Source organism: Pogona vitticeps, chromosome 7 (assembly GCF_051106095.1).
Source record: "Pogona vitticeps strain Pit_001003342236 chromosome 7, PviZW2.1, whole genome shotgun sequence".
Taxonomy (NCBI): Eukaryota; Metazoa; Chordata; class Lepidosauria; order Squamata; family Agamidae; genus Pogona; species Pogona vitticeps.
In genome coordinates, this window is record NC_135789.1 from 3,145,381 (window position 1) to 3,166,762 (window position 21,382).

General features: G+C 48.3%; 1 protein-coding gene and 1 long non-coding RNA gene across 5 annotated transcripts; one reads left to right on the forward strand and one right to left on the reverse strand.

Annotated features, from left to right (window-relative positions):
* Window positions 1-2,833: 2,833 nt before the first annotated feature.
* Window positions 2,834-18,215, reverse strand: H6PD (hexose-6-phosphate dehydrogenase/glucose 1-dehydrogenase). Of its 4 annotated transcripts, none has more exons than XM_020782235.3 (5): window positions 18,087-18,215; window positions 14,242-14,888; window positions 11,097-11,214; window positions 7,682-7,951; window positions 2,834-6,514 (listed from the first exon to the last, which is right to left on the reverse strand). In XM_020782235.3, the coding sequence occupies exons 2-5, from the start codon at window positions 14,869-14,871 to the stop codon at window positions 5,148-5,150; spliced, it is 2,385 nt and encodes a 794-aa protein (XP_020637894.3). In that variant the 5' UTR covers window positions 14,872-14,888; window positions 18,087-18,215; the 3' UTR covers window positions 2,834-5,147. The 4 variants fall into 4 exon arrangements, with proteins under 4 accessions (XP_020637894.3, XP_020637893.3, XP_072833685.2 ...); XM_020782234.3 differs by lacking the exon at window positions 18,087-18,215 and adding an exon at window positions 16,595-16,854; XM_072977584.2 differs by lacking the exon at window positions 18,087-18,215 and adding an exon at window positions 16,438-16,458.
* Window positions 18,216-18,300: 85 nt separating this feature from the next.
* LOC144584097 (uncharacterized) lies at window positions 18,301-20,243 on the forward strand. The gene is made up of 2 exons (XR_013538143.1): window positions 18,301-18,432; window positions 20,029-20,243. It is a non-coding gene; the product is annotated as an uncharacterized LOC144584097 (long non-coding RNA).
* Window positions 20,244-21,382: the final 1,139 nt, after the last annotated feature.

Genomic DNA, 21,382 nt, shown 5'->3' on the forward strand with positions numbered 1-21,382 from the left:
AGGGTGCCCAATTCCTGGGAGAAACAGATCTAATAGCTACCCGCTGTGATATCTATGTGGAACCTCCTTCTTCAGGGGAAGTCTATCAGAACACTACAGACGACAACCTTCTTCGGCCCCTTGAGGCGGTGGAGCCAAACGGTGCTCCCCAAAGGTTGTCAGATTACAAGTCCTATCACCCCCCCCCCCCGCAGAGCCAAGGGGCAGAAAGGGAGGCTGAACATCACACTCCGGTAACACATCTGGAGGTCTGGGTTGAACATCTGGAGGGCTGAATTTTCCCCAACCCTGAGGGCCTTAACCTTTTCCCACAGTCGCTCCATCTGGTGGCCACGACTTTTAACACCACTCATTCTGGACCTCCGGCATGAATACCGTAGTTAGTACCTGGTTTTCCTTTTCAGGAAGGCATTTTAAGGATAAATGTGCAGGGAACACACACACTATTTCTCTCTCTTAATTTAAATATTTTTAAATGTTTGAGTCAGCCCGTCTCGTATTGGGTCCTCCTAGTTTCCTGCTACTTTTGTCTTTTCCAGTGAATCTTGAGTTCTCCTGATGGGCCCAAGTGGGACACCGTTAGCTTCACCATTGATACCTCCCGAAGTAATTCAAGCTTGATTTGATCGAGGACCTCCATGCTCGTCTTTCTGACAGTCCAGCCTATTTGCAAAAATCTCCTTCCTGTTTAATTGTTTTTTAAAAAAGTTTGGTATGGCACTTTAAACTGTTATTATTGTATGGTTTAAATTGTTGTGAGCTACGTTGGATCCCTTTTGGGGAGAAAGATGATAGATAAAAGAAATATGAATTAAAATATGTATTAGAGAATTTGTATTTATCTCTATGTCTATACATTTTATTTCTTTATATATGAATTTTATACAAATATTTTATATATAAAATGACCTATTTATAGAATGCCTGTTTATTTATATAAATAACATTTTATAATCAATCAATCAATCAGGTTAATACCATCCCAGAATCTTATCTTTGAGACTCCTTTTCTAGATGATCCTTGGATATTTTTTCTCTGGTTTCTGTGGCGTAAGAAATCTTTGGCGCTTATCTTTGGATGGAACGGACCAGATTGTTCTGTCCCGGGAGACAAAGAGGCGGCTAGATTCCTAAAGGCCTAGATTCTAGAAGGACTGCTTGAAAGGAGAGAGAGAGAGAGAGAGAGATTTCACAGTCCATGTGGGTGTAACTTCCCCTTGTTTTTCTGTGTCGTTCCGACCTTGCTCGGTTGCACATCCTCGGCTTGGGCTGTTCATTTAAGAGATAAAAGCCCCAAAACGTGCGTGTGGACAGGAAAGCAGGAGTCACCGTGTGCCCCTGACGTCCGAGAGAAAAGAAAAGCTGTCTCTGTGTCCAGTCTGATCTATCTCTTTTGCAGGGAGAATACGAAATCACCCCCGGGGCGGGGTGGTGGTGATGGATGGGTTTGTTCCAGCTTTCGCAATTCACAACCCGTTGAAGAAAAAGAGTACTTGTACACGGGTCCCGAAGGAAAAGAAATAAAAACAGTTTAAAAACATGAACGCCAGTCTGTGGATAAGATTCAAAACACGACCCCATGGCCAGGAAAAAGCGTCAACAAATCCACGGATCAAGCAAAATATAGATCCCTGTGGGTTTGTTTTTATCAATGGGGTAATTTGTACGTAGGTTATTGAATTTTGTGTGTGCATATATATCATCATCGCAATCATCTTAGAAGGGCAGAGCTGGAAGGGACCCTACGGATCATCAGGTCCAGCCCAAGGAGACCCTTTGGGGGAATCGAACCATCAACCTCGGACTCCGTAGCCAGAGACCTAAACTACTGAGCCACCCAGCAGCTCTAGATATAGGGTGGTGAGTATGTGGCATTTGAGAAGCTGCTGGATTACAGTGCCCATCAACCCCGGTCTTAATACTCAGGATGATAGGAAGTATAGTCCAAAAACCTTAACCCAGCCTTTTACTAGTTTGAAATCCGATATTTCTTGTGCTGAAGCAGATCTTTGGAACATTACTTGACTGGGTTGCATCACCCAGAATCCCCCCTCCCTTAGCATGCTGGCAAAAGGATCATGGGATTTGGAGTCCAACGTGGAAGCTTTCCCGAACTCTGCTTGTGAACATTTCTGGATGGATGGGTGGACGGACATTTTTCAATCTGCCAGCTCATGACGGGCTCCTGCTTTTCCTCCCCCACACACCTGGAATATTTTTTAGGATCTGCATCGGTTCTAACAGCTGTCTGAATACCTGCACGTTTGTTTCAGAATTTACGTATTATTTTCTTTATTATTTAATGCATTTCTTTTAGAAGCACCCCACAGAAAACCCTGGCGTTTTCCCCAGCCAGCATGCCTCTAAGAGAGGCAACGTGGTGTAATGGTTAGCGTTGGACTGGGATATGGTCGATCCCTTCCTCTGGATGTGAAATTCACTGAGTGACCCTGGGGAAGGCCCCCCCTCAGTCTGACCTACATCGCAGGGCTGTTATGGACTAAATCTATTTTTCGGCCCCCAGCTAGAGTCACTCCGTTGAAGAAACGAGCCCTATGTGAGTGCCCACATATCAAAGTTCTCCTGATTGTGGGGATCAGCTCTTATCTGGGGCGAGCAAACAGATTTAGCCTCACAGGGATAAACCGAGGATGGTGTCTCACAAAGACAGGCTGATTCAACAGCTGGAATCCTATCGTTGATCTGCGCCTGCATAATAGATATCGCATAAGTTCTGCCAGCAAAATGCCACACGATAACACGGCCGTGGTTGTTCGCCAGTGAGATTTCCCCCCCACCCAGCAAAATAGTCCAGATGTATACAAACAGAATATTTCTCTTTCTTTAATGCAAGAGTGAAAAACCTTTATTTTAAAATGTTCATTTACAAAAACTTGTTAATTAAAAAAATATTTCCAGTGTGTTGCCTAAAAACAAAATAAAACCTGATCAAAACTTTTAAAGGCTGTTTCATCTGGTCACCGTGAAGAGCTTTAGAAAGCACAGAATTTAAAGCCCCTCTTGGCCTCCTGAATGAGTCTACGGCTGTCTCTCCACAATCCACTGCTTTGAATACAGGATCACGTTTTAGCCTCACTCCATCTGCCTGCCGTGTCTTCACGCCAGGGACAAAGGCTTTACCCGCTAGCAGAGACGCTGCACCGTTTCTCCACCTCCAAGGAGTGCCTGTCCTATCTCTGCATGAGTTGCTATTCCTTTCAATCAAGGACCCTCTGGTAGAGAAGAGGAACAGGATGAAAGATCAAGGCGGCTTTTACACCACTGCAATGTTTTTTTTAAAAAAAGCACTGGCCAGAATCTGCACACAGAAGTGGGAGAAATATTTCAATTCACATCTGGGTACAGAATTTTTTTATTTTAACGCACACCTCCAGTTTTAAATGCGGGGGGGGGGAGCATGGATCAACAGCCTCTCAGCTGTTCTGCCTACACCCCGTTTGCTTTGGAAGCTTGGGTTACAACCCTGAACTTCCCTGTGTGGCCGTAAGCCCCATTCAACTCCATGGGGTTGACCTTTCAGGTACTGGGTTGGTCCCATTGGGCTGGATCCGGACCTGGATGGCTCACATGGCCCCAGGATGCTCTGGGCTTGACCTGAGGCCCAGCAAAGAAATATCTAACCTCCACCGGGCTTCCACATTTTCATATTACAGAGTCACAAAATTTGGAAAGGATCTTAAAGGTTATTTTAATTTCCCCTTCGTATTTACTACTGTTAATTTCTATCATATGCCATCAACTCCATTCTGAGTTAGGGGGAAGCCCTTGCGGCTAACATCCAAAACTTGTCCAACAGCACCCTCTTGTGGCCATCTCCATTTAGTACACCTCTCACTGATTTCTCTCCCTGCAACGTTAGGAACATAAAATTGGGTTCAAAGAAGGGAGCAAAATCTCGTCATCACTGCATTATCCAGTGTAGAGTTAAGCTCATCCAAGGAAATGGAAACATCTGTAGCCTAGGCATGTCCAGGGCTGTGTTATATCACCATGCAACCCTAGCTCTCCACATCCTTCCAAGTCTGTTTGTAAAAGGAGGGAAATCCCAGGATTTGGGGGTGGGTGGGGTGGGGAGAATCATTACAATTCTCAGAAGGTGCAGAGAATGCAAAGTCTGTATAATTGACTTAAAGATGAGCTGTTTGTAGGTTTTTTAAAAAATGCAATATAAATTTGTGTGTCTCTGTGTGCAACACACAGCGCTCACTGATGGGCAGAACCCGAGGGGTGGTAGTCTATGCATTCCCCAAATGCTGCACAGCCAGTCGTAAAGAATTGTGGAACTTGTTGTCCAAAATACTTTGGTGGCAGGTGGGCGAGATCCCCCCCCTTTTGCTATAGGGCATCTCATAAAGGTAGCTAGCTCTCTTTTCACTGACACTCCTTGCTCACGAGTGTCAGGATCGTTAGCCAGTGGAACTCTGAGCCACAGGATGTTGTAAAAGTCACCAGCTTAGATAGCTTTCTTTTTTTAATGTAATGGGATTAGAACAAAAAGTGGAACATTTGTGATCTCCTAGGTATACTTGGACTCCGAGTCCCATCCGCCCCAGTCAGCATTGTAAAGAGTGGAGGCTGATGGGAGCTGTGATCCAAGAACACTTGGAGAGGTTGCACATCTGGGCACACTACCAGAATGCAACCTTCATGTGCACAGACAGGACAAACCTCCAGAGGTTCCAAGCCTCCCCAGGCTGAAAAACGGGGAAGGCGCAAAGACTGAGTGTACACAGTGTGGTCTCTGTCTCCCTCTCCTGGCCAGTTCTGGTAAATACACCCTGGAAATAGGTATAAAAATATATTTCTGAGGTTTTCTGTTCATTTTCAGGCAGCAGATAAATGAATCAGTGGATACTGATTCGGTGGATAGTGGAGGTCCTACTGTATTTGATGTTTTTGGCCACTGACTCCCCAAAACCGGAACCAGGGTAGAAAGAGATTTTGGGGGCATGTCTAAACCCTCTCAAGGTCCTGAGCTGGAGGGAGATTAATCGCCTTCAATTGTCATCATTAACAGCTTCTTAGGTTTCCAGACCACAAAACAGACCACGGTTAGTGCCGGGAACAAGGACTAGAAAGGTGGGGGAACCAGGAAGAGGAGGAGGAGGAGGAGGTGGTGGCGGCTTTCATCCCAGTAAAGCTTCATAGTCCACGTACCAAGCCAGCTGGCCGGAACTGGGTTTCACGCCCGAAATGGGCCATTTCTGAGGCTCGTGGCCTGCCCGGCTGACCACCGTCACGATGTCGTGCTTGCCTCTCCCTAAGACGAGCACCGCGACCCGTTTGGCTTTGTTGATGAGGTCCAGGGAGAAGGTCATGCGCTGGTGAGGTTTGATGGGGCTTTCCGTGAACACCACGTCCGGTTCCCCGCCTTCCAGGCCCACGGCCGCGTGGGGGAAGAGCGAGGCCGTGTGCCCATCCGGGCCCACCCCAAGCAGCACCAGGTCCAGGCTGGAGTTGACCACCAGGGCGGCGATCTCACGGGCGTAGAGCTCCGGCCCACGGTCCTCCTCCACGCAGAGGCGCTGGTGGAGGTGGACCGGCATGGGGTGGACGTTGAAGTAGGGGACCCGGACGTGGCGCAGGAGGTGCTCATGCAGGTTGCCGAAATTGGACTCCGGGTCGGCGAGGGGTACGCAGCGTTCGTCCACCAGCCACACGTGGGTCTGCTTCCACGGGAAGCTGTAATGATGCCAAGCCAGCTGCTTGAAGAGCGCTAGGGGGCTCGAGCCGCCGGACAGCGCCCAGTGGAACGCCCCAGACCGCCGGATGGCCCCGGCGGCCGCCGCTTCTATGTCCGACGCCAGCCGGCCGATCAGCTCCTCCGACCAGGCGGTCACCAGCTGGCTTTGCCGAAACCTGGACTGGATGGTCTTGTATTCTCCGGGCGCCTGCTCGCCCCTGGCCGTCGTCATCACCTCCACCGCCTCCTTCGTCACAAACCGGACTTCCCCGCCCACCACCTCGAAATCCAAGAGGGGTCCGTTCTCCCGGCCCCCGGGGTACAAGCGGGGAGATTCGCTAGCCCAACTGGCCAACAGAGGAGTCCAAAAACCCCAGGAGGCCAGCAGGTTATCGGTGGTGATGAAGACGTCCTTCTGGCCATGGTAGATCCGGGAGATCAGGGTAGAATAAGCGTCCCTCTCCACTGCCGGAACGTAGACGTAGTAATCGGACAGCGGTTGTCCAAAGAGGCGCAGGTCAGGCCGGTCGTGGACTTCCTTCCAGCTCCCTCTCGGCATGGCCGGCTTGAAGAGGTTGCGGCTGACCAGGACGGCCGGGGAGTTCAGCTCGCCCTGCCCGATGTGGAAGACCAGCTGCTTGGGTTTGCATTGGCTCAGCTCGGGGTCCTGCGCGGTCTCCCGCTGGACGCAATAGGCCCGGTTCTTGAAGAGGACGCGGACGTAGCCCACCCGCTCGTCCAGGACTTTGCCGGAGGTGAGGATGAAGGGAACGCCTTCCCAGCGGAGGCTGTCCAGTTGAACCAGCACACCTGAAAAACGAGAGAGGAACCGGTTCGGCGGGCGGGTCGAGACGCAAAGGAGAGGCAAAGGCTCCCGATCACAATCTTAGAACCTCAGAACGGCCAGGCTGGAAGGGACCCTCTCGGATCATCCAGTCCAGCCTTTGTCAAGGAGGCCCTGTGGGGGAATTCGAACTCCCAACCTCCGGCTCCCCAGCCAGAGACCTCGACCCCTGAGCTATCCAGTCATGAGGTAACTCAGCCATCTTTTAAGAATGCCAAGCCAGGATCCTGGGGGGGATTTTGAGCTGTGAAAACGTCTCAAAGCTACCTTGAGTCTGTGGTTCTCGGGCTCAGCCAGATCTACCTTACAGGGCTGTCGTTGAGACCCATAAAGCAGAATGGAGACCCATATATATATGGGTCTCCAAAATGTTTGTGGGAAAGTCCCCCCCTGCTTGGTTGATGCAAAAGAATAAATATAAATGAAATTAACAGATGACAATTAGCAATGAAGAACAGGAAACCTGATGGGAACATGAGACTTAAGCTGACTTTACACAATATGTGCAAGATTTTCTTTTTAGCTTTTGCACGTGCGTGTCTTCTCTACTTCCTCTTCTATTATGGGGTACTTTATTAAAATGCTGCACTATTAATTAAGAGCTAGTCACTGCTCCAGCTGGTTCTACCTCAGAGGGCTGTGGCAAAGTGAGGGAAGAGGAGCGCGATGCAGGCCAGCTTGAACTCACTGGGAGATTCTGGGAATTATAAGTCCCAAACCAATCCTTCTCAACGCCTTTTTTTTTCCAGAGTATATCCTGAGGGAGGAAACTTTAGAAGACACACAGACTTGTATAGAGGAAATGTGGTACAGTGTCTAGCGCCAGATTAGGATGGAAAAGAATGGGGTTCAAATCCTCACATAGGCTAACCAACCTCGTAGGACTGTTGTGAAGATAAAAAGGGGGTTGAGGGGAAATCTCATGCAATGCGCTGAGTTCATCACAGACTGGATAGGAAAAAAATTATAATAAATAAAGCCCCGTTTTGGGAAATCGGTTTGTCTAGCATTGTAGAAATAGGATAAATCCACCCGTATGTCTCCCTTCCTCTTCTGAAGCCTCCAAAGGGAATCAAACAGAAACCACAAAATATTTGGGCGAATTCTACCCCTCCGGTGGGTTCCTCAACTACCTGCAAAGGTCGGCGTGCTGCTGAAATAGTCCGGCCCCTTCTGAAGCTCCTCCCTCACGTGGCTGTTATACGCTTCATACTGGCCAATCACAGCGCTGCTTTTCTCCAGGCTCCGGAGCGAGGCAAAGGTTTGAAGCTTGCTTCTTAGAATGTCTTCGGTGTTGCTGATGTTTTCGGGAAGCTCCATAGCCAGTAACATCAACACTTCGGTGAGGTGGTTCTGGAGGACGTCCCGGATCACCCCGTACTCTTCATAGAAGCTGGTGCGATCTATCCACAACATACCCAGAGGTGAGAAGATTAATCAGCGAGACAAGCTTGTCAAGGAAGCAAATCCAAAATGTGAATTGCAGGAAAATTGGTGCTAAAGTAAAAGTACATGTAAGGTTTGCAGCTTTGAAAAAAAAAAAAACAGTTTACGTTAGAATGTGTAAACATAGATAGGAGCTTATAGTAAACATTTGACCAGTGAATGAAGAAGAAATGAAGGAAATAGTCTTTTACAACTTTATATTGCCATCTACATGTAGGAAACTGACATATTTATTTATTTAAAATATTTTTTACCCTGCCTTACTTCTTCAAAGGACCCAAGGTGGCACATTTATTCTGCAGTTCCATCGTATAATGTGACAGAACTCGGAAGTCATTGGTTGTATAAATAACAAGTTGCCTGTAATTAACTCCATTCCACACACACCCCCTGCAATAATCATGGTGTAACTAAGTTACATCGCAACGGTAAAGGAACCTGGGAAAATTTTGTGGATTGTATCAGCCCAGATCCACCAGATGCTGCTGGGCATAACTGTTACTGTTTTCAAATTACTGTTACAGGTGTGCATCTGTGGGTTTGTGTGTCTTCACACCTTATCTATATTTTGTGCTGGAGGTCAACAGTTTGTCGCAGTGAGAGGTTTCTGTGAAAAAGGATCAAAAACAACTGTCTCCGTTTGATTTTAATAAGGAGAAAGTGTTACTTTTCCAGCCGACCTTTTGCGGAAAGGAAACTAAAAAGTATTTATTCTCATTCCTTTTGAATTACAGGACAGCACGGAATTATTTTTTTAGAAACTGAACCATAAAGGCAAGCTTGGAAGAGAAACAAATAATTTTATTTAAAGTCATTTTCTCGGCTCTGGGATATAAACCATACTGCTACTTTAAGAGGCGACTAGTTCAAATATCTAGTCAATTATGAGGGCTGTATGTCAGCAATCAATACTGGGAAATATGAGCTCGGTACGACACCTTTCCACGAATATTTTGCTCCTGAGCTTTCCAAAGCTAAACCAACTGTCTGTACCTTTGGGCTCATCCAGCACACGTTCTTAACTCTTCTGGTGTTTTAAATGCCGCCTCCTTTTAATCAATTTCATTAATTGCCACACCTCCATCATTTCCCCAACCCCCAGCAGCTTGTTTATAAGAGCGGCAATTAAGATTTCCACTTTCACTGCATGTCACCATCTTTCTCCTGGTGTGGCTTTGTACGCACCCTTGTGAGGATATACAATCTGCCTCACAAAGCTGTGGAGTTTATATTTCCACAAACAAAGGCCACAACTCCGTTTTCTTAAAGGGGTGCATTTTCGAAACCCACCCACCCATCGGTCCATCGAACCACCAGCTGTGGCAAAATGTGGCGCTTTGACCCGAAACCCCAGAAAGAAAAGGTTTGGGGCTCGTTCTTCCTGAACAGAACGTTGGCACATCGCTGGATCCCGGAAAGACATGCCCCAGAGGAAGCGGGAATGAGAAACGGAACCACCGAAGATAAATAAAAGAATTAAAAGAGGCAAAAATCTCAGCATCGGCCTGGAGAGTCCGAGAGCGGAGTCTTGCCCGCTCAGGTTTTTTACTGCAGTGCCCTTGAGAATGGGAAGGTTAGCTTTCCCTGCCCAAGTTTTTCCGTCTGGCTCATTTTTCTTAGCTTCTCTTTGACTGGGTGATCAAACACAGAGGGTGGTGGGATGATTGGGGGGAGGGGGAGGGAGGAGCTGAAGAAAGGCCATTAATCTTTAAGCCCCCACCCCCATCCCCACCCCCGTTTCTCCTCTGGGAAATCTCAGCAGACGGTGCAACCACTCTCTCCCCTTCCCCCCCCCCAAAAAATTAAAATGTAATGTGTTTGGAACCAGAAAAACCATCTGCACCAGATCCACGAGGCATAAATTCACGTAATCAATGTGGCACATCCTTTGGCAGGGTAGCAAGCCACGCAAGCAGAATACAGGGAGAGTGTCAGGAAATGAAGGATTGCCCTCAGAGATGATGTTTGGGGGGAGGTGGGAGAGAGAAGGCAGGGTGTCCCCATCCTTGATTCCCACTTTTCTCCCCGGAGAAGGGGAAACTAGGCCGGTTTGGCCAAAATTATGATTGTAATATTCCCAATAAAGAAAAGAGGCCCTCCCAGGTTTTAATAAATGCAATGTAGAGAGAGAGAGAGAGAGAGAAAGAGGGACACGTTCCAGAGCTGCACAGGGCTGGGCGCCAGGCGAGTGTTTCTGGGATGGCGCAGGCGGACGGTGCAACCAGCGCTGCAGCAAAAGTGCTGGTGCAGCAAACGGAGCCCTGTCCTTGAATTCGCGGCAAGGCCAGGCCAGGATTGTCCAAAGGGTCTGGAAATTTGGGGGCAGAGGGAAAGAGAGAAAGGAGAAAAGGGAAGATCCTGCGTCATCATTCAGGAAAACCTGCCGTCTCTTCTCCACCAGCCCAGGAACAATAGATCGGGGGGGGGGACGTCACCCCAAGACCCCAAGAGTCTGTAGGGACGTAGGTTTGCTCTGTCGTACCCAAGTCAATGCATCATTTCACCAAGTTTCGTACACCAGGCATCTATGGAGGATGCAGCTTCTTTTTAAGTTGATTACCACTTCTGGGAGTACAAAATCACATTCAAAACAAGGTGCACACTCTCTGTGCATCTTGTCTTACAGTGAACGGCTGGCTTCTCTGTCCCTCCGTGGCCAATATTCAGCAGTGCAACGGGCAAAATCTAAAGGAAAAACTGTGCTTTTTCTCTTTCTTTCTTTTCAGCTTTAAATTGAAAAAGCATCGGTCTCAAAAGCTAGTCACCCATGTCACGTTAATTCTAGACCCCAGACCCTAAGGACAAACCATGGGGTGGGGTCGGCTTTGGGGCCTTCCAGGTAAAGCATGTTGGAAACAGGAAACCAGGTTAGATGGAACTTTGGTCTAACTGGGATTAATGAGCTTTTCCATCACACAACAAACCAGGATAAGGTCAGTGGCTAGAATTTCCTGCAATAAGGGTGCAGCTTAGTGTAAAGCTGTAATGGTATACATTTTCCACCTTACGTAACGGTATACATTTTCCAGCAACGGTATACATCATTCCACCTCTAGAAGGGGCCCTCTCTTACCCCCAGCACTTAAGTCACGACCCACATACTTTTCACATCCACCGTCTCCTTCAAGACAATCTCCACCCTTTCCACGTGATGTCTGTTCCAGATCGGTTTCAAATGTTGCCGGTTCTGGTCCCGGAACGGCAGGATGTGGGCCACCGCCTGGGTTCAGAGAAAAAAATGAAAAAACAAACAAACAATAGAAATAAATAAAGAGGAAACGGAGGTCAGTGAAGATACAACTTTCATATGATCAAAAACCCCATTAAATGGTGAATGTGCTACACTCTTGGTTGGAAAGGAAATTATAGAGATAACCGTGTCCATTTATTTTCTTTCGTTTATGTACTGTATAAACATTTCACACAAGGTTTCTTTTTCCAAACAGCCCGCTATACTTCACATAAACTATTTGACTCGAGGGGAGGAAACACGTTCTAATGAAGTGTTCCGTATTATATATTCATAGCTATTATTGAAAACAGTTTTGCTGAAGCATTTGGAAGAATCAGGACACCTATAAAAGCTCAGAAGTTGGGTTTTTTTTAAATTGGAATGCTTGTGAAGGTGTTAAGAAGTGACCCTTCAAAAGAAGGTTCGTTTGGGTTTTAAGAGGAAAAGACACATTTATTTGTTTGTTTGTTTTATATATAGGCCACCTTTTTCCCCATAAGGGGACCCAATGCGGTTACATAGCTATAAAAGGCAATGAAAACTAGGAATGAAAGAAGGGGCAGGAGAAATGAGCGAGACCCCCACAGATTCCCACTCAAAAAAGTCCCCCCCTTGAAAAGAGAATATGCAAGCAAGATGGGTTTGCATTTTCTCGAGGCTCACTCGCCATCACCGACAGCGCTATGGTCAGCAGCATCCCACAACTTGGGAATGATGGGCTAGGGTAGAACAAACACACAGCTGCAAACATGGAAGCAGTGAGCCTCAAATGTAGTAGTATAGTGATACATTTGGAAGTGCAGGCATCACCCTGATAAACCCCATAATCAGACCCACCCCACCCCAGCTAGGAAAGTCCCCCCCCCCCAAAAAAGGAAGCATTTAGGTCTGGCCATATTAAACAAAAAGGAACAGGTCTTTTCTAAAGCTAATGGCTCTTAATTGCCCATTCTGACCTACTCTTGAATCTTTTGCATGGTGACATGGACAACTTCCAGTCTTCTTCAGATGTTTCTCCCATTTGTACCATGAGGATCATAGCTAAGCTCAGAGGGAAAGGAGAAGCCTCAGGGAGATGATGGATGCTGATGTTGTCCACACCATTGAATAAAGCATGGAGCTTTGATCCAGTGAAACCTGCCTCCGCTCTCCCACTGCTCAAATGATGCCTGTGCCTATATAGGCAAATGTTTTCCTTGCGGGCCCTCAGTGCTAGCCCTCTCTCTCCTTTCTAAAGAACTTAACAAACATATAATTAGCATCCAGGTCACGACGAAGGGCCTGTCATTTCTGGATCAACCAGTGGGACTGGGCCCATGAGAGCACACCAAACCAACGAAAGAAACGGCAGGAGTGTGGCTTTCGTGTGTCTGGGGTCAACCGTGGCCTCTTGTCTCCCATGCACTCTGCACCCGATCAGAAGCACAGTTGTCTTTTCACGTCCCTCCATACAGCAAAAGCGCAGCAGAGTCTGTTTTCGCTGTGCTCTCCAGGACATGCTCCCAGATCCGAGGACTCGGACCCGCCTTCTGTCCCCAGTGATGGGATTTCACTCCCTGCTCTGGGTCGCCTTCCCTTTCGCCGACTCTGCCCCTCTTGCAAAATGATCTCCACCGCACCCCCCTCCCCCTCCCCTTCCACCACCACCACTTCCCACGCCAGGAAGAAAGAGATCAAAAAGTACACCCTCCGCACGTTTTGATCAAATTAAAAGCCTCACTTAGAAATCTCTTGCTTGGCAGACCTGATATGAGCGAGAGCGGACGAGGAGGGAGGGGGGGGGGGAGGAAAGGTTGATTCATCAGCAAAATCCAAGCCTCTGACCTTGGCGTGGTCAGATCGGGCGGAAAGAGGTGGGTTTGATCCAGACCCTTTCTCCCCCTGCCTTCACACGTACACACTCGAACCTATAGGCAAAGAAGCAAACCAGGTCCTAAAAGAGGGAAGGATCGCTAAATAAAATAGCTGGCCTTTATGATTCTGATGGCGTGGGTGTGTGTGTGTAAAAATTCATGTGATTTTATTCCTTTTTTGAAAACCCAAAACAAGCTGAAAAGAAATAAGCTATACCCCTACTATACAACCCGTGAGGCAAAGGATGATAGAACCATCACACCCACCCCTTGGATGGGAGCAAATGCCTTTCGCCAGCAGAAAGCCGTGCAGACATTTTGGACAACAACGTCCATCTTCCCCGGCTGTCACACCCGAGAAGCAAGGCGGATGGGGTTTGAGGCCAAAATATCCAGAAGGAACTAGAAGGGGAAGCAATCGGGAATCCCATGCATAAAGGACAAGTTGTCCTCCCCCCCCCCGAAGGATAGAAGTTTCTCTTCTATTCTTAAATTTTACTGCTTTTTAAAAAACATCCCTTCCTAAGGGTATGGTCTCAGCCAGCATGGGGAAGGATGACCACCCAAGACAAGCAAAACTGGCAACAGATACTTTGGGTAGACGAGGAAGGTCATGGGATTCTGTAGATGCTCAGAGGCAACTCGCCCTGGTGGTCCTCAGGATGCGTGTGGGAAGTTCAGCTCAGCCCGGGCCAAATTCTGCTCCCGCGCTCCTCTGATGGGCCACAAGAGGCTCAGAACTGGGGGGGTCATCGACAAGAAAAATCAAACTAGGAACAGCGAAGGTCTTCACTCCTGGTTTCAATATACCATATTTTTCCGTGTATAAGACACCCCCATGTATAAGACGACCCCCCACTTTTCTAATCCAAAATTAAGAAATCTAAGTGGGGCTTAGCAAGTGTAGGGGGAAAGGGATCAAAGCGCTGCAGGATAGCTTTGATCCCTGCTTGTTTTTGTTCTCTCCTCAGCTTACTTCTGTGTATAAGACGACCCTCAAGATTTTAGACAAAAGTATAGTCTTATACAAGGAAAAATAAGGTAAAAAATTTTTGGATGGGGGTTTGTTCTTGAGAGCACAATCCCCATGCAAATGCTGCTGCCCCTCCCAGCCTCTGTTCGGTTCCGAAATTGCCCCTTTGTCCATCTTTTCGACCTTCACCTGCTTGCCGAGATAATGATCCACTCGGTAGATCTCTTCCTCCTGAAAGACGGCCTTCAGCTCGTCGGCTAAATCCTGGCCGGACTTGAGATCGTGGCCAAAGGGTTTCTCCAGGACGACCCGCAGCCAAGCCCCGGCTGGCGGCCGACAGCTGCTGTTGATGTGCCGGGCGATGTCAACGTAGGCAAACGGGGGGACCGAGAGGTAGAATATCCGACCCGCCTCCTCCAGTCCCTCTTGAGCGAGGACGGTTCGAATCTCTCTGTCGAGGGCGGCGTAGTCCTGCTCCGTTTTCAGCCGGTGATATTCCGTCAGCCGGAGGAACTGGTCTTTGACCACCGCGCAGCGGTCCGGCGCGACGTCCGGCGGGCAGGCGAGGTCCTTGAGCCGTTCGTACATGAGTTTCCGGCCTTGCTCGGGCTCCGACTGGGCCCCTCCGTGAAAGGTGAAGGTGTGCCCGTGGCTCACTTCGTCCAGGTAAAGCTGGAACAGACCCTGCCAGAGGTACTTCTTAGCCAGATCGCCTGTGGCTCCCAGGAGGACCACGGAAACGTGGCCGCGGGCCTCCCGGGCCAGGATGGGGGCCACTTGGAAGAAGAAGGCAGCACAAATCGTCGCTCTTAAAAGCATCTTGGAAACAAAGGACGCTGGTGAGAAACAAGGGAAAAAGACACGGGACATTTTTAGAAGTACTGAAAACACAACAAACCAGATGCATCCGTTCCCAAAATCCTACAAGGTTATCCCAATTTTCTGACCATTTCACTCTTCCAAAGGAAATCTCTTTGGCTTTGTCATGAAATGTGGCAAGATATCAATTCCTGTTGGATAGCTCGGTGGTTTAGGTCTCTGTCTGCAGAGCCAGAAGGAGTTCGAATCTCCCTCTGAGCCTCCTTGACAAGGGATGGACTGGATGATCTCTGGGGTCCCTACCAGATCTGCCGTTCTAAGAATACAGAACTGCTGGGTTTCTGGCTAAGATGTTGATGATTACATCAAGATCTGTGTCATCCAGTAGACATTTACTCTTTGTTTTTGTTTTGTTTTTAAACTTTAATTCAATTTTTTTTTCACTTTTAACCTTCAAGTTTCTCTGCTGCTTCTCTGCGTCTCCGTATTTTATAATATTTCAGCGGAGATTGTATCAGCTGGCTTGTTTCAATGAGATCTTTTGCGCCTTCACATTTGTCAACAGCCCTAGCACAAAACAAACACGAAAAGGAACAGGGAGAAAAAAATTTAGGGCTTAGGATAAAGACAGCAAACCGTTTAGGAATGTTTTCGACAAAAAAAGAGAAGGCAGAAACTCTGTCCACTTTCATTCTTCCAAATGTTTGACACAATCTCCTTTTTCTCCCTCTTCTAGTTCCAAACTCTGCCCCGGTTAAAGTGCATATTCCCCACTTGGGGGGGGGGGTTGCACAATCCCTGTCAATGTCCAACCCCAACCCCCCCCCCCCCGGCCAATCGCCACTAACGTACAACCTCTGGGTAAGAAATAAGAATCCGTTCTCCACTGGCTGACCGTATCTATCATCATGTCCAGGCCTTATCTGCGAGTTTTTGTTCCCCATACAAGCTTTGCGTTCAACTCTTGGCAACTGTCAACCTATATTACAGCTTCTAAGCTTTGAACACATTACTTGTAAGACAGGTCGTACCTCTTTTAATAAATAAACAGGTCAGAAAGCCTGAGAGATCTCCTCCCGGTAAGGCCAATTTGGAATGTCTTATCACCCAAAATGAAACCCCATCAGCTTAGGGGGAGGTGGTGTAAAAGGACTACGGGATGATTTGAAGGCCCTTCGAACTGGAAACACAAAATCCAAGATCTGAGCCACCACTTTCAAAACGAAAAGCAAAAACAAGCGTTACACCCACAGTTTTAAAGGCTGCAGTTCAGAAGAAACCCTATTCATTCTAACACTTTGTGAATCCCGGCAGACAGACCTACCTACCTGTCGCTCCCTGGGAGAATAAATCCTTTCTAGCTCGGCAACCTTTTCTTCTTCAAAAAGGAAAAGACCTATCAAAGGGAGTGTGAGGGGGGGGGAATCATGGGGCTGGTGGTTTTTCAACGGTTAGGTCAACAAGAACGCCACAGAGATAAGCTTTGTTGAGCATTTCCTGGCAAAAACGGCAGCCCTCCCACACCCAAAAGTAAATCTACTGTGGTGGAAAAGTAAGCAGACACACCTCCCTGAAAACTGCAGGACAATTCTGCTGCTCCGGGGGGCCGTTTTCATTGACTCTTGGCCCACAAGAAGCATTTTGCTAGAGCACGTCAAAGTCTACCTATTCCAGCATCTTCAGAGGCCAACCAGCCCACCCGCCGTATTTACTGAAAGCCCACCTTCTCCCTCCGCGGCGAGGTGCCGGCGGCTTGCACGGCCCTTCCTCCAATTTCACAACAACCTCACGAGGTAGGCCAAGACGAGTGCGAGAGCGGCTCAGAAGCCACCCTGTCGAGTGCGTTATGGCTCCGTGCAGGTTCACTCCTGGGGAATCAATCCGGACTACCGTTTCCAGCTCCACAGCCTTCTAGTTCAGCTGAAAAACCTGTTTCTCAATCCCTTGCGGTTTCACAATGTTTATCCATTTCGCAGCTAGAGCTGCGGGCGGCCATGTAGAGGGATCCCCCGGATGGTTAGCGGGAATTCTTTATCTCTTGACACGTCAGACAGATCAAACAAGGAAGGGCGCCGAGCAGAACACCAGCTGTTCTCCAAAGGGCATATGCAAAGCGAAGGGTGTTTTGATAGGCTGCCGGTAACAAGCGCCCCTTATAAAGGCCTGCGGAACTGCTGGCCTTTGGAATAAATGACCTTTATGCTCAGATTCTGATGGGGATGGCCTGTTCAAAGTGGGGATCGGTGGCACCATTTGGAAGCCCAAGTGCCCAGAGGCGGCCCCCTCCTTCGAAAAATCCAAAAATCCATACCAACAAATGAGTTTTCGTTTCTATTGTTCCAACCATGAGCAGGTCTTTTGCAGAGCTAACGGCTCTGAATTACTCCTTTGGGACCAAACCGCTCTTCCTAGGCTTTGCGCCGTTCCCCAACAGCCAGGGCACTCTGTTCAAGAGTGCAAAAAAAAAAATCTGGGCTGCTGGACAAATCCAGAGTACCCACCAAGGAGACCTATTTCCGTGTTCACCAGGAGTGGGTCAAGGGCTCTGGACGGCCCATCTGGAACCACACTGCTTCCAAATACTTCTTCTTACTACAGAGAGGGCTTTCAATCACATTTTCTGAGCGCCATGCTCCCAAAAGGGGAACCCTGTCCAAATATCTGGTTTAAAATCACACTTCCAAACTCACACCCACGTGAAACACACGCTTTTGGCCTGTGATTCCCACGTTCCTGTTATGCTCTTAAACACTTTGAGAGAAAGGACGGAGGTCTCAAGGGTTCAATGGAAACCCCAGGAGATCAGCTTTATTCTCGCTCCGGAGACGGGACGACGGGAACGGCTGTTTCGCAAAGGCTGCGGGGAAAATCCCTCCTCCGTTTCCCGATCAGCTGGGAGTTCGAGGCTTCCGTCAGCTGGGAGGCGTCTCTTTGGGGGGTGGGTGGGGACTGGAGAAATGCAAATAAATGCTATTAAAATACAAAAATCCCTGGTCTTCCGGGTCTTCCCTCGCTCGCTCGCTCTCGGCCCTGCTGGAAAGGCGTGCGCTCCGGAGCGGCGCTCAAGGCGCAGCAGCAAACACCTTCCCGTGCATTTCGGTTTTGTTTTGCAAGGATAGTGGGGGGAGGGGCCGGATTGCAGGACACCCTGTACCTAGCTTCCCCTGCCTTCCCTTATTTTTGTGGGTCAGTGCGCACCCCGGCGCCACACTCACCTCCCACCCCCACCAAGGGCGAGCCAACTCGAACCGGTTCCAGATCCGCTTTCTTGCTTCTTGGCTAATCCGAAGCGAAGCGAAGCGCCCGCCTCCCTCTCGCCAAGGCCGGCCCGGGCGCTGGGTGGGATCTTCTGGTTGACGTCGCGAGAAGGGCGGCCGGTGGCGGAGCGGGAGGGAGAATCCCTGCTTCCCTGAACAACACCGAGGGTGAAGGGGGGAAAAATATATTATTTCTAGTATTTATGTCGTTATTTCGGTGGCTCCCTGGCCCGATTTATACAACGAGGGAGACCTTTTCAAAATTGCCCTGGACGACAAGCGGGAGCAACCATAACTTTTAAAAGTAATTCGTTTTTTAGTTTCCTAACTTTAATTTACAAACGTAATTTTTTAATTCTTTCCGCCAAACCCTGCTGTTGCCCTCCCGTCCTCTACTCCGTCCTCTTTTCCTTCTTTATTTTATTGTTGTATTGAGGCTTATTATTGCTTTTCACCCGCCGAAGGGACTGGAGACGTTAAAACGAGCAGGAATTTTAAAAAGAGGCTTGCTTTGATCATGGAAAAGTCATGAAACTTGGCGTTAGATGATTACTTTAAAAGGAAAAAAAACATACATTATATTTTGCTTTCCTTTTGGTGGAATTGGTAGGGGGCGCTTGAGAGACAGTGGGGTCCAATGGTTACTAGATCAACAGCAAATGTATTTATTTACAGTATTTTCAGTTGGGGATGTTTTAGATTGATTTTGAGATTTCTGGCCTCTCCCCCCCCCCCATTGTTTTAGTTTACACTGTTTCTATTTACTTTCTGAGTTTGGTTCATTGTATCCTGTCAACCACTCTGGAAATACAAGAGATAGTTAACCTTTATTTAATTTTAAGCCTATGGTAAGGAGATAAAGAGTGGGGAGGTGGAGCCGACCTTATTCGACCTCCCTGATGAAAAAAAGATTTTTTTAAAAAAGCCAAAAAGTCACTTTTTTGCAAACAGAGAGTTGGGTTTGTTTGTTTTTTTTTCAATGGGGAGGGGCCCAGGACAACCCCAGACATCACATCAAAATATATCGGGGGGGGCGCAGCAAGCAGGTTGGGGCAATAGGGGGAGGTACCTAATTCTTTCCTTTGGGCATCCTGAGATTTCTTGGAGGGGGGGGCACAAAAGAAGCAAAATTTGAACCTCCATGTTGAAAACACAGACCCCCCCTTTTTTGTCCGTGCAGAGCTACCAGTCCCTTCCAGGAAGCTCAGCCAGAAAAGGGACCCCCTTGAACTCCATCCATCGGGGCGAGCGGTTCAAGGTTTTGCTGGGCCCCCTTGATTTCCAGATCTTCCCATCCATCGAGGAGATGACACGTCCATCTCTTAAGAGTCCTAGTTTTGCAATAAACCGAGTCACAGAGGCCTGCCGTTTGCCATTTCACTTCCCCACGGGTGGCGCCAAGGATAAAGCATGGGGCTAGGCCTCAGGAGACCTGAGTTCAAATCCTCGCAAACTCACTCTGCAAGGGTGCCCCCACTAGAAGCGCATCTCGGCCCTTGCGCTCCTGTGAAAAACCCGCTCAGGGCCACCCTATGTCAGCATCAACTCAGTTTTAGTTTTATATTGCTGGTGCTTAGGGGTGAAGATGCCTGAGCATCTCCACTCCTATGTTGCCGAAGTTTGTATTTTCTTTAGGCCTCGCTGCCATCCTCTATGTCTGGCTGGGCCTGACTTGGCTGAGCCGCTATCTACAGACTTATTTCCACATAACGTGTTATAGCCCAGGAACACCGCTTGCAAAAGACACCCAGTACTTTCATTGATTCCCCCCCCCCTGTGTTTATAAAGATCTCGCTGCTTTGCTGCCTAAAATAGCTTTCTTTTCCCTCGCTCTCACCCTCTTTCTTTCATTTCCCTGCTCTTCTTCCTCTTTGGCCTTTCTCTTTTATCCCTGCGTTAGACAAGGACACGACACCTGCAGCGCAACGCCTGGCTCGCATCCTCTGCAAGCCCAGCGCACCCTACGGACGGCATGCAAGCCCTCCGCCAGCCATCCATCCATCGGCGGCTGCTGCAGTCGAGCTGCATTGCACACCCAGCGTGCCCGAAATGCGTGCATCTGATGGACCGGGGAAACTGCTGCAGAGATAAAATAAATAAATAAGTAAATGCACAGCCCTCGCCTCGCTGTCTCTGCCCCCACCCCCCTGGCCACCCCCTTTCCTGTTTGATGATGGCTGAATGCTGTATGCAGAGATGGTTCCCCTGCTCGTTAAAACAGGCCTTAAATCAACGCCATCGCAAAGCGAAAACGAAAACGAAAAAAATAAGCCGAGCTGCAAATAATTGAATATGAAGCCATCGTCCGTGTGTGTATTCATTTTCGGGTTATGAATTGTCTTGTGGCAGCAGCCAGACTAGAGAAGGTTGGAGAACTGGTGGCAAGTTTCTTCCTGCGTAAACCACCCTCCAGGAGAAGTTTCAAGGCCAGCCTGGAAACGGAGGCGTGCAACCCGAGACCCACAAAGACCCGGAACAGCCACCTGGAAAAGATGCATGTGCCTGTGGCATATGCATCTGATACGTTGCAGGGCTGATCCCTTGGCACAGGGGTTTCCTTTATGGAATAAATCCATCTCTTGTTTGGCCCTCCTCATCTCCTGCTGCCTTCAGTGCATCCCGGTGGTGCTGTTCATTACCAGCTGTTCTGGTGGAATGGTTGCAATCAGAGCAGCTCGTTAAATCTCCGGCGATTTGGTGAAATTAGCTGGTGGAGCTTGGAGACTGGAGGTTCTTTTTACCAGTTTCACTGCACCGGTGTCAAAATATGCTGTTCTAGCTCTGTTTGTGCAGTATCGGGGTGGGGGTGGGGAACCACACAAACCTTGGAGAACAGACAAGGTTGCCAACTGACCCAGGAGAGCTAACTCATATGCTCCTGTGCATTCAGCTACTTTTCCTTGGGCAGATGCCTCTGTAAGTCCAGTCCAGACAGGCTTAGACAAGTGTCTCCTTACATCCTCATGTTTCCAGAAGCACGATTTCTAGTGGAAGCAATTCAGACATTCAGATGCAACCCATCAAGGAGTATACACGCAGATGCGAGAACAGATTCAGTGCAAGGTTTAACTTCCTTTGTATCTCCTGTCCCAAAGTTCTTGTGATTTATATATTTCCCTTTGTGCAAATCATTAGGTTAAAGAGTGTGCATATATACACACCCTATTACACACAGGGATTTTATTTTTCATTTAATTTTATGATTTACCTACATAATCAAGTGGATGGGGCTGCTTAATAAATACAAATACAAT